The 13,818-nt window shown below is 26.6% G+C and overlaps 1 protein-coding gene across 1 annotated transcript; it reads left to right on the forward strand.

Annotated features, from left to right (window-relative positions):
• Positions 1-736: 736 nt before the first annotated feature.
• Positions 737-10,244, forward strand: LOC129981939 (10 kDa heat shock protein, mitochondrial-like). The gene is made up of 4 exons (XM_056093001.1): positions 737-895; positions 3,334-3,495; positions 5,322-5,411; positions 10,004-10,244. Exons 1-4 carry the CDS (start codon positions 893-895, stop codon positions 10,052-10,054), a joined length of 306 nt encoding a protein of 101 aa, XP_055948976.1. The 5' UTR covers positions 737-892; the 3' UTR covers positions 10,055-10,244.
• Positions 10,245-13,818: the final 3,574 nt, after the last annotated feature.

Consider the following 13,818-nt stretch of genomic DNA (forward strand, 5'->3'; position numbering starts at 1 on the left):
TCCTTGAGAAGGTATACAATGAGCCAATTGTTTAGTGAGCGAGCCGATTAGCAAAGAAAATTACATCATTTTTTTGTGTTCAGGAGAAAAGGAAGAAATTTGTGCACAATTTCTGAACACTTTGTAGAAGAAAAATTCAATAATGAAAGCGAAACAAGTTTTAGTTTCGCTTTGTATAATTGTTACAACATTGCATTCTTGATTCTTCATTAAAATAAATGATGTTTTAGAATTAATTCAAATCTACGAATCATGAAAATTTTTTAATTATTTAGATCGGAAAATGTCACAAAATAAAAGAGTAATTTTTGTAAAGGAACTCTTTATTTTTTCATTGGACTTAAAAGGATGACATTTTACTTCGTTGACTATTTTTCAGCTTACAAAAAAGAAACCAAAACCTAACAAATATAAGCTATATATTTTGTCCAGAAAATCAGTTTTCTACATAGTTGTAAATATATAAATTAAACAAAAATATTTTTAGTTAAACTCGGGTTTGAGCTAGATGTTCGGCCAAAGCCAAGTCAAATTCTAATGATAATTTTTTTTTTCTATTTGGTATTACATAAACAAATCTAGAATATTCTGGATAATGATGTAATATAATTTAAGATTTTAAAATCGTTTTCAGCATTTTTTTCAGTATACAGTTTTTGAAAAATTAATAAAACATTTTCCTTAGAATTTAATATTGTTTAATTTTAATAATTTCATTTTTTTAATAATCCACGTGCTCCACATGCGTGCCTCTAGCGGCGTATAGGTTATCCCAAATTGTGTCTAGAATCTAATCGAAGCCGGTTAAGTTTCGCAGAGCGAAAATAAATAATAGTTGCCGGTTTTGACCTTGTGTCTATTTGGTACCGTTTTGTTACGTTATAAAAAAAATATGGTAAGATTGCTTTTAATTTTCTTCCCATTTTTCTACTTCAGTTTTAATCATCAGTTAAAGCTCATTGAGAGTTAAACTTAACATAATGTACGAAAAACATTTTATTGCTCATGGCTAAGGTTCGATTTAAGGAGGCGCTGTTAATTGCTTAACTGATGCTATAGTAAAGGCTGCAAAAATTGTATTTCAATTTTATTGACCCTTGAAGGTTAAGCGCAGATTTTTGCTGTAATCATTTGAACTATTTTCATCAATTTAAATCTTGGTGTGAAAAAAAAGTGTTTCCTCGCTTATCATATTAAAAATTACGTACAGAAAATACATTGAGCACCATTTGTAGATCTGGATAGTTTTATTAAAAAACCGTTTATTGCTATGAATTTTAAAAATTACTTAGGAATATTTTTAAAATATTGTTTCAAAATTCTAATAATAGTTCGTTTTAAAATTGGTAAAGCTTGAGTGTATGACCTTTGTAAATTTAAGAAGAGTATAAAATTAAATTATTTTGAAAAAAGAACTTGAGTTAGGGGAGCAGCTATCCTCTGAGTAGTCCCCTCTTTAATAATCTAGTTTTAGATATAGCAAATATCATTTCTGCTTGTATCTTTTTCTTTTTAAATGCTCTAAGGAAAATAAATGACGGCTTGTAAAAAGACATTACAATGTTATATTTTTTGTCCTTGTTATACTGCTGTCTGACTAATAATGCCTATTAAATTTCTAGAACAAGTTATATTTGTCTTTAAGACTGGAAAATTGTATATAACTGATTATTAATGATCAGTTGATCATAATCATCATGTAGTTACTTTCAATAAAATAGTGTTTTTGTTACTGATAATTCTGTATTTTTTGAAATTCCCCTTCAGTAGTTTTTATATTTTATTAAAGAATTGCAGTATTGGAAGAATTCATATTAATTTCATTCATTTCGTATTTGTTAATTTTCCAATTAAAGCTAATAGTAAGTGATAATTTTCTAATAAACAAAGTATTCTTCATTTAAGACTGTTTTATTAGTTGAGTTGTCCGTAAAATCTGTTGGTAGACTTAAACTCAAGATTGTTCTTTTACCAGTCTTTTGATGTCTTGGAGTATATAATAAGATTTATTCATTTAATAATTAAAAAAATATTGATTTTTGAATGAATAATAAGTTTTTCCATTAAATAATAGCTGTTCTGGCTTTTTGGCAGAATAATGATAGATTTGTAGGTTTAAGATCAAATTTCATATAAAAATATGCAAAGTTGCTGTGTAATCCAATGTAATAAAATATTCTGAAGCTTGTGTAAGGTAAAACATCAGAGGGAGGTTCTAGCTTGGGCATTATTTGTTTCCAAATTCCAATGTAGTCCTAGTTTCCTTTTTAAATAAGATATTAGTCTAAAACAGACTCTAATAATTTTCAAAGTTGAAACTAAAATATTATTCCTGGTCTTATTTATCTAAGAATTTTATTAAAAATAATCAATTATGATTTTTTTTTTGGAATTAAAGAAAAAGTGAATTAAGTTTTTGAAATTGAAATATTCGTATTATGAGTAGATAACTTTTTATATTAGTTCTTTTAATATTTTTCTCTTGGGGTTGTAAAATTTTGAAAAATTGAAAGTTCATGTGTGCTGACTTTTGTTAATAGCATTCAATTTTAATAGTGATTATTAATTTATAAAATTATAAGTACTTTAATTCATTATAGATATTCAGTTTTTGATATCATTATTTATAATTTTTTTATTCTGTTATTTCTTTGGAATAGGATATTTATTTGATATCTTTATTTTAATTTTTTTTAAATACCTTATATATTTAAAGAATATGGAAGATCTTAGTTTCTTTGAATACATTACCTTATTAACTGGTTTGTCCATATTTCTTTCTTAATTTACTTTTAGTTTTAATTTTTTTAATGAGTCTTATTAATATTAATATTCTCTTGGCAACAGGCATAGCCTGTGGTCTTAAATCCTTTTTATTTGTTTATTTTGATTAAGGGGAAATTTGATAATATAGTTCTAAAAATTATCTATGTCAATATCTATTTGAAAATAAAGTAAAGAGTCCATCAAAGAGTCTAATGTGTAAACACTACTTAAAACATTATCTAACTATTACACTGGAGAGCATAAAAACTATTATCTAAAAGGCATAGTAGATATTTTTAAAGTAATTTTTAAATATTAAAGGGATTACTTTACAAGATTGATTTATTTTAGGGGATACTGGAATTTAGTATTTTTACTGTATGTTGCTTTGAAATTATTTAGTAACTTCTGGATTTTAATATATTTTGTATATTAACAAGCTCAAGCCATCTTTAAAATATATATATATATATCTTGAATGTGATGTATATAGTTAAACCAATATGTAAATATTATATAAATTTTATTTTTAGTTCTAATGTTTTTTTTTTTTCTTTTTCTCTACAGGCTGGTGCTGGAAAACGTTTGATTCCTTTATTAGATAGAATTTTAGTTGAACGATTTGTGCCAGAAACAAGAACAAAAGGTGGTATTATGATACCCGAGAAAGCTCAAGGAAAAGTTCAGAGTGCCACAGTTGTAGCTGTTGGTCCTGGGGCAAGAAATGATGTTAGTTAAAAAAAAATTTCAAAAAAATAACTAAATACACACAATGCTGTATCATCTTTTATATGCCTATTCCTCAAACTATTTTATACCAAATACATTAATGAATGAGCATATGCTTTTTCTTAATTATTACTAATTTAGGATCAGTCTATCCAGTATTTAAGTAATGTTTTTTTCATAAATTATGCATAATCAGCATTTAATTCGCTTTGTATAGTTGGAATCCAAAGATTGATTCTTATGAGCTTAATTTGTTACTTTTTATTATTTTTAAATTATATATATTATGGATCTTGATGTCTTTGTCTAGTTTTTCTCTATTAAATTGACATTTAGTTTAGAAAGTTGATTCTGTTATGATGTCAAAATTGATACTTTAATGTTGACTTTTTTGAAAAATATACAACATGCAAGCATCGAACAAGTACCATGGTTACGTGGTTGTCGATAATTATTGGTTTAAAATTAAAAATCGCAATCAAGTTTCTGTTGGATATATAGAAAATTGGCTTGTTCTGAATTATTTTAAGAGTCTGGAATATCAATATCTGAATAAGAAACTAAGATTTTTGCATGTATTTATTTTTCCTAACATATTTTAATTGTGTATATATTCTTTAAAGGCATTATATTTAATACATTAGCATATATTTTCTAGTGTATTTGAGTTGTATGCATTATATTTAATACATTATAGAATTTGATTCTTAAAAAAAATATTGCCAACTGTTAATGCAATGAAATGGTTTTTACGTAATTTTATTATGGTGAAAAATTTTCCAAAATTTAAAAAAAATTTTAAATTGAAATATGATAAATTGGAAAATAATTAATTTTTTAAAGAAACATTGATAATTAGCTCTTGTTTATAAAATAAAAATTTTGTAGAATTTGTTAACATATCCTAGAATTTTGAAACAATTTTTAAAACTAGATAAGTGTCAGAATGAAGTATGTTTAAGAAACTAAATTTCAAATACTTGAAATTCAGAATGAGCAAAATTTTACTGTTCGATTTGAGTTCTTTTCTTTGACATTAGGTTTTACATTTGCTGATTTAGAAAACATCTTTATTCTAGTTCAGTTTCTTAGCTTAAAAAACTTTTTTAAAGTATATTGAGTAAAAGATGTTTTTAAATAAGGTATAATAGTAGTGATGGCCAAAATGCATAAATTTTATTGGCTTAAAATCTTTTGGTATTATTAAATTATATTGTTTAAAATTTTAAAATTTTTTTAATTGTATTCCCTTTCTTTAAAGTTCTTTATAAATTAAACTGGGGCTCTTGGATTTTATTCGTATTTTTTTTTTGTTTTGTTTTGAGTTGTCGAAGATTTTTTATTAGTTTAGTATAAAAATGCAGTTAATTAATTATATAGTTATCTAATGCTGTATATAACATTTAAGCAGCCATATTTTATTTCTTGTTTTGAGTTTGTGTATTGCAAGCCTTCATTTTTTGCAAGATGGTTGATTTTGTGATGAAAATATTTTTCTGTTTGGTGTAGGACTGATGTATTTTTTTTTTTTTTTTTTTTTTAAGTTATGCAATTTCTCTTTTGAAGTAGTGTGATTTTTGTTAAAGTTGTGTTTATAAAGCATATGCAATTAGAAATTTGCTGCTTTGTTGAGATTTATCCAATGTTGTATAAAATTTGGAACTATTTTTTATAATTTTATGTAGAAGTGAGAAAAGGTAATTTCTTTTACTCTTGTATATTTTTGTTAAAGTTTTGAATTCTTATTTGATGATGTAAATATCCATAATAAATATATTCTCAATTTTCTATATGATCTTAATTATTAATTTTATTTCCTTTTGTAGAAAGGTGACCATATTCCTCCTAGTGTGAAAGAAGGCGACAAAGTTTTATTACCTGAATATGGAGGTACTAAAATAGAAGTAAATGAAAAGGTATTATATTTATTTTTAAATATTTGTTTTGGTAGCACATAGAAATATTTTAATTGGGAAAATAATTTCAAAAATATTTATGTATGAATGATGTATTATTTGAAGTTTTTTAGGATTGGGATATAGAAATTAAAGAACTCATCTTGCCTAATCATTTTAATTGCACTTTGTGTTAGGGACATGAATTACAAAAATGTTATGTATTTTAAATATTCGTCCTCAGTTTTTTTTTTTTTTTTTACCTTAATTGCTTTTTTTAGTAATTATTTGTTTGGTAGTTCATTGATAAATTGCATTTTAATATCTCACAACAAAGAATGCTCTTAAAATGAACATTTCATTATCTGATATAACTTTATCTTAATGTTCTGAAATTAAAGTCTGTATATGTATATTTTCAGTAACATGCATATATAATATTTCACACTTACACATATTGCCAATAGTTTTTAATAAAATGCTAGGCTTAGTTGGAAAATATTATTTTCTTATAAAAGTAGCCATGATTCATTCATTTTCAACATACTATATACTATCTGTTTTAGTAAGAAATTATTCTAAAAGGTAATCTTAGAAGTAAAATTATTTGAAGCTGGTAGAGCTAATATTATTATAATGGTTTATACTGTATAACAAGGTCATTTATTTATTTGGATATGCATATCCTCAAGAACTATGGAAATGATGTTAAAACTACAGAGTTGTGGATATACAGTAGGAAAAACTATGAATCTTGTACTAAAAAAAGTTATTTTTTTTTTAAATGAATTTTTACTTTGCTCTTTCACCTGTCTTTTTTTTTTTTTTTTTATTCTCCCCTTCCCCACCACCATATTGTATTATGGAAATGACTTTGAAAATGTCTTATCTAGGAAATTTTTTATTTCTTTTTGTGATTGAATAGAATATTCCTTGATGAAATAAAATAAGATTTTTTGAGAAACTAATCGTAATTGCAAAGTTTGTATCTCATTAATCATGTGAATGTGTTCAAGAGTTCAGTATTGTGATGAATTGTTATTTAAAACAACTAATCAGACATTCTGCTAATGAACAAAGAAGGAATAATCAAGTCATGATTGGTGTATTCTAATAAGTGACATTGCTTTTTGTGAAGGGAAAAAAAAAGTTATAATGTATTTTGTAGTTATTATGTAGTTAAAGTTATAATGTATAATGTTAATGTAGTTTAAAAGTTATATTTTAACATTAACATTTACATTTAAGTTACATTATAACATTTAAAAGTTATAATGTAGTGCTGTAAGACTTCAAACAGCACTGATAAAAAGGATTTTTCATCTCATTGATGCTGAATTCAAGAAGTTTGGAATAAAATAAGAAAGCTGTATTGCTTTTGGTGCTTGCTTACAATATAAATACAATGGATGCATGTAATAAGGTGCTTTGGTTACAATTAAAAAGAAATAACCAAACCTGAAATTTATTGGATGCCTTTACCTTATTCATTTTGCAGCTCAAAAGGCAACTAATTCTCTTGCAGTTGATGTGGAAAGAATTCTCATGCAAGTGTTCTACTTAAAAAGTAAAAGAGAAAGTGAATTAAAAAAATTCATCTGATGTGAAAACTTATGAATTTTAACATGTCAGCATTAATTGGTTGTCATTTGAAAATGTTCTTTGCTAGTCTGATAGAATAAGGAATCCATTGTATTTTTTGTTTTTTCAAATCCAAATGTTTTGTGAGGTAACAAAAATTTTCTTTGTTTGAATCTCGGAAGTTATCAGAAGTTAAATAATCCTGTCGTCATTTATTAAAGTCAATGTTGCACTTCTAAAAGAATAATTATAAGTTCATATTTTGATAGATGACTTAATGAGCTTGCACTATGAACTTCTTTTCAGTTTATAAATGCTGTCTCTGTAACTAAATCTAATTCCTTCTTAAATATTAATTTCAAAAAGAGAAAGTTGATTATATGACTCCAACTTGTAAGTGGAGGAAAGTTATTTTAATCTGTTTGAAAAACTTTTGCTACTGCTTGTGAATAACATTAATATTTCTGCGCAAGGTAGATTTTTTAGTCATTTGATTGCTACACATTTTTAAGGTATTAACAGCAAATAATATAAAAATCACATGAACCATCAATGCACTACTGCAGTATGCTTATATAACAATCATACTGTCTGGCTGCAAGTGGAATGAGTTTAAAATACAGAAAATAACTGATGAAATAAACAAGGCTTTGTTTCTTCTTGTTGCTAAGCTATGAGGTGTGTGGTTTTTGCAAGTGCTAAACCTATATGATGTAGTTGCCAATCATATACATGAAGTAAACATCTAAAGCCTTTGTAGAGTACGCAATTACATCTGTAATCTATATGATAGCCTTTGCTGGATGTATGTATGCACTCATATCTGTCAAAAGACTAAATGTTTCAGAGGCAAACTTCTTAAAGGACAGACTGCTGATTTTCAATCAAATATTTTCCATCTTTATTTGATTACTGTGTTGGCAGTGATCAGTTCAAATTGATATTAACTAATTTCCAAGCTAATAATCTGTCATTAAAAATTTAGAAGCTGATAGATTTGATGTTGCCTGTTATACAATTTCTTGAATCAAAAATAGTGGTAATTCAAAATTTAACATTGCCTCTTCTCCCCCCCAAAAATGGTTCTTTCAGTTTCAGCATGGTTATTGGGAGGGGAAGAATCTTGTTCCATCATGAATATAAAACTACTAGTCTCTTTTCATAACAAAAATAAATGTAGGAGTGAGTTATAATAATAAACTGAGCAATGATGACCTAAATAATAAGTTCTTGTTATTTATCCCTCTGAATAACTTTCTTTAAAATGTAGTTCTTTTAAAATCCCTAAAGTAAACATGATAGAAGATAAACATTTCTTTCCATTTTCTGGCAATTAAGTCTTTATTTACACTGTGGAGGTTCTTGTGTCACTATGTTTCTAACATCCAAATTGCTGTTGACTAATGGGGTGTCAAGTACAAATCATGATAACACTTTATAATTTCTAAAAGTTTTATTTTTTACTGCCGTATATTGTTTAATCTTTTTACCTACTTATTATTTGCCAAAAGGCATATTTGATGTGGAGACATAATTTAAAATGGTACTTGCATTCTCATTGAAACTAAAAATCATAGCTGATCATAAAATTTAATCATTCAAGTCTTTTTCCATTTCAAGAATTATTAATTGAGATAACTCACTATATACATTCAATATATTATTGAAACTTAAGAGAATTTTCAATTTCTTTCCAATGCAATTACTTAAATTTATCAATATTTAAAGAGAATGAAGTGGAAAACTTTGTAAGATATATGTAGGTACATTAAAAAATAACTTCATTTCCAATGTAAATTATAAAAATTTATGAATTTCGGAATTTAAAATGACAGAATAGCACAAGATTCAACATAGGATAGAAAATATCTACTTGGACAAAATATTCTCTCATTAACCAACATTCACAAATATTGTAGGTATATTGCCCATGTAACAGAGTCAAAGCATTTCCTTTCTCTTTTGGAAGCCTTGAATTGTTGCTGAGCGTAAGAAGTAAAAAAAAAGTATATAATCACCAAAAAAAAAGTGTCTAATTTTATTATACTATTCAGGTAATAGCATGAGATTTTAGTAGTTAGCACACAAAAAGCTTGTTATAAATTAAGCATCTGCCTTCAGAAAGTTTTGTTGGTTGTTAATCAACAATGATAGTGGGAGAGGAAGCAACAATTATCAAAGAGATAAGATCATTCACCATTTTATGACTGTTTTAAAAAGAGGAAGGAAATAAGCATGTGGTATTTTAGCTATTCTATGGATGTCTGAATGATCAGAACTGTCAGCCGAATTGGGAGTCGGAAGGTTAATGTTAAAAAAAAAAAATGTAGGTATTTAATGGTATTAAATTGCTTAATTCATATTTATGATTTAAAAAATCATTTGCTAATAATCAGTAAAAATCTGTCAAATACTTTTGATTAAATAATTTAATTGAAATTATTAGAAATCTCTTCAATCATTATTGATATGTTGCAAGTAATGTCAGTAAGAAGTGCTACTGATGATTGGGCAACTAATATTGGAAGGCTTATGTTAATAAGTGCACTAGATCTGCATATACAATATTTAGTATACAGAACTGATTTGACTTAGTGTGTGTTGGATATTTATGTGTTTGCGAATACTGTATGATATATATTTTTAATAAGTATGTCTTGTGCCTATTTTTATCATTCATAAAAAAAGTATTTGAAGCAGAATGTTTTAAATTTTGCATATAAATACAATAATGAAAAAAAAAATAATAAGAATAAGAATCCAGTTTTTCTGATCAAGACTTTGTGTTTCAAAATTGACATACAATGTGTTTTGATATATAATCTAAGCTTGGAAAATCTCAAGAATATTTTATATAAGAAATTTAATAAATGAATGGAATTTGGTTTTGAACTGAATGTGAAAAAGTAAATTTGATTGCTAGTTATAGATTGATTAGATTATTCTGCATTCAGTTAAATACTGTTTTATTGTGACATGTTGAATGCATTAAACTGTTAATGAGCTTTTTTTTTTTTTCTTTTCTTTTACAGGAAATGTATATTTTCAGAGATAGCGATATTCTTGGCAAATGGAGTGAATAATTGATAATTTAGAAATTTCACTGTCAAATTGGATCAGATTGATCTGAAAATAAATCACTTCAGAGTAGAGTTATCATTTATTGTTACATTTGAAGGCTTCGTAAAATGCATTTAATTCAAACCATTAGATGTATGTTACAATTTCATCTAGATGTTTTATAATTTTGCAAATAAAGAAATTTTTTTGAAATTTTGGCTTTTGTTCATATAGTTATTTGTATTAAAAAAATTTTTATTACTACCAATCAAATACTACTAGGAATTCAGATACTATCCTAGTATTAATTTCCATTACATTACCATATAAAAACCATAATTTGAAAATAATTTTATTGAAATTAACCTTTATTAATTTATAATTTTGTGTTCTGTCGATGGATTTAAACGCATCTATTGCATACTTAATAAAACGGGGGTGTTTGTGCTCCGGGGAAACCCCGGAATTCCGGGGATTTTGAACTTCGATACCCGGAAATTCCGGGGATCGTCGTTCAAAAGGAAGTAGGAATAATAATGAATTATTTATTTTGATCTGGGTAATTTTGTTTGCTTTGAAAGCAGAAAACGCAAGGTCAGTGTCGGAAATTCCGGGGATCGTCGTTCAAAAGGAAGTAGGAATAATAATGAATTATTTATTTTGATCTGGGTAATTTTGTTTGCTTTGAAAGCAGAAAACGCAAGGTCAGTGTGTGTGGTGAAAACTTTTCCTTTCTTTCTCCAAAGGCAGTGATAATGCGTGAAAAGGGGGAAAAAACTTCTTTTTTGTTCTTTCCTTATTGCGAGTTATGACTCATTTCCCCGGTTCTCGGACATTCTCTTCTGGATTCTTTTCGGCAAGTAGGCGCGGCAGAAAAAAAAGGGAGAGACTTCGTTCGACCAGATGTGCGATCACGTGACCTGGGTTCAAAGGTCTTAATTTTGCAAAATTAATGGTTATTAATTTTGCAAAAAAAGTAATTCATTGAACTTTTATAATTAGGTCATTCAATACTTCATAATCGTAATTTTTCATTTCTCCCCCCCCCCCTTCTCGAAACTCCAAAATGTCGGTAGTAAGTCCGTAAAAGTTTCCGGGGATTTTTTGGGGTCCCACAAACACCCCTGATAAAAGCAACTAAATATATTAAATTACTTTGACTTCTTTGGACAAGAAGGGGGCAGGAGGTTAAAAATTTAACTTTTTTTTATATATCTTCCGTATTGAAAGTGATAATCCATAAAATCTTGCCCTCATCTGTATAGAAAATTTATTGATTTGACTATTTGAGCAAGACATCTGTTGTAATTTTCTGAGATGATATGCATATCGCGAAAAATCATTAAAGGCAGAATAAAAATTGTAATGCATTTATTAACTTTCATTATATTAAAAAAACATATATATTGATTGAAGTATTTAAAAAAACTTTTTAAATGAACATCGTGACAAAGTTGGATTCTTTTAGCAGTATTTGCCTATATACGACCAAGTTCATCACTTGTGATTTAAAGATAGGTTATTTGAATCTTACGTAAAACTCTTCAGATTGTATACTGCCAAAGCCAATTCGGACACTGTACGAATTAAAATCCACTTAATGTATTGGTCACCATTAAACTACTATTATACAAAGTGGAACAACCAGAATTTATAAAAGTACCACACAATATATATGTTTAGAAAATTTTCACATATGATGAATCTCTTGTAAGAATAGATTTTTACCATTCCAAAAGTGATAGTTTAAGTTTTTTTTTTTTTTATTAAAGCATCATTTGTCTAAATTGTATTTCTTGGAAGGATATTTTAATCAAGGTAAGGACTAGTTGTGTAAATTTAGTTGCCATATAGTTTATTGTATGCTGTATGAATATTAGTTTTTATGTTAAGTTCTGGACCAACTCCTCATAAACTAGCATGAAGCAAAGTGCTAATTTTTGCATCATGTATATATCTTATTTCCCACGTTCTTCTATGGGAAAATAAAAATCTAAAGAAAAGTAAAATTTATAATCCTTTATTTTTCTGTGAATTAATGAAGCACTTCTTTAAAGGTTGCTGGGGTTTTGAAAAAAGTTTTTTTTTTTCTACAACTAGATCAACATATTCAAACATTCCTTGCTGTTGAAATTTGCCATTCTATTAGATAGTGCATGTGCAAGTACACAACATTATTTTCTTGCTGAGCATTCCATTATTTTTCTCGAATATCTTAACTGTTTGGTTTATTTGATTGACAGTTCAAACATTGATTTAATAAGACTGAATTGCATTATACATGATTAGGACTTTTTTTTTTTTTTTTTTTGAAATCATGATGATGTACTAATAGACAAATATCTATATAGGGCAGTGTTTCTGTACTGAATAAATTTGCATTTCCGAAATAATTGTCTAAATTTATGATTAATTCCTCTAAATTTAAAAGTAAGCATATCTGCAAAGATTATAGATGCAAATGTGAAACTTTGTGTTTGCAAAGATGAATAAATATATAAGAAAAAGCATTTTATTCATTGACCCTTTTCTATTAAGGGGTTATATAGTTTTTTACTATTAATTTCTATGAAAGTAAAATTCTTTTAATAAAGTTGCCCATTTTATTCAATGAAGCTTTATAGTAAGAAGTATAGATCTAGATGCAATAATTAGGGAAGTAAAAGCTTGTTCCTCTTTTTTGGGTGACTCAGTATAGTTCATGGAAGCACCTCTTGACCTTTTAGAATTAAAAATGCATTTCTGTATCAATTTTAAATATTTCTCATTGTATAATGATTTCTGTTAAAATTTTTTGAATGAATACCAAGTATTTTTTTAAATGAAAGAAATGTTTTTATTGATGTGCTGTTGTCTTAAGTTATTTTATAAATGAAGTTTAGTACAGAGATAATGAAGTAAAAAAACAGGTACTAAGATAATGAAGTACTGAGTAATTTAGTACTAAGGTAATGAAGTAAAAATACAGTTACAGGAACCAAAATAGATTATTCTGTATATTATTCTACCATTTTGTTACTTTTTTTTTTTGTTGTTCATCTTGTATTTAATGTTATTGTAAAGCTAGTATTTAATTTCATAGAGGAAATTATTTAAACTGCTTGATTCTTTTTACTGTTGTCAAAACCTGGTATCAAACTCTCAAAATTTAAACGTTTTATTTTTTAAAAAATCACTTTAATTTTTCTTCCTGTTTCTTAATCCTTAATTTTTAGTTAATGGAGAAGAATAATAATTTTTGTAAGAATGCTGATAAAAATACACTTTTGCCAGCAAATGTTGGTTTGTAGGTTTTTAACATGAAAAGAGGATATTTTTGGTTTAAAAAAGCTGCCATATGCATTGTCTAATCTGATGAACTTGGATAATACATTCACATTTTGACATGGGGATTCTCATTTTTAAAAAAAGTTTTGCCAATTGGAATTTTTTGTTTTGTGATCAATGAAATACAGTTATTTTTTAAGTACCCGTTTGAAATGAAAATTTTAGTGAAAGTTTTCTAATGCAAACATGTTTGAAGTAATAAAATGTTTCATATGGGGGGGGGGGCATAAAGCAGAATAATCATTGCTATTAGTAGGCACTGATATTTTTAAGGCCTATGTAGAAAATGTTTTGGAAATTGCTTACATTTATAAAAGTGTCTGAGTAGATACATTATTTTGTGAATAAATGATAAAAATGGTTTTTAATGAATAAAAACAATTTTCATATATAGGTAAGATAATGAAGGTTTCTTATTTCATAGATAATTATCTATGCATTGTGTATGTGTATATGAATG

The sequence above is a fragment of the Argiope bruennichi genome, chromosome 8 (assembly GCF_947563725.1).
Source record: "Argiope bruennichi chromosome 8, qqArgBrue1.1, whole genome shotgun sequence".
Taxonomy (NCBI): domain Eukaryota; kingdom Metazoa; phylum Arthropoda; class Arachnida; order Araneae; family Araneidae; genus Argiope; species Argiope bruennichi.

Coding starts and splice junctions, on each gene's coding strand:
- LOC129981939 (XM_056093001.1), top strand. Junction 3,496..5,321: donor GTCCTGGGGCAAGAAATGAT/GTTAGTTAAAAA, acceptor TTCCTTTTGTAG/AAAGGTGACCATATTCCTCC. Junction 5,412..10,003: donor AAATAGAAGTAAATGAAAAG/GTATTATATTTA, acceptor TTTCTTTTACAG/GAAATGTATATTTTCAGAGA.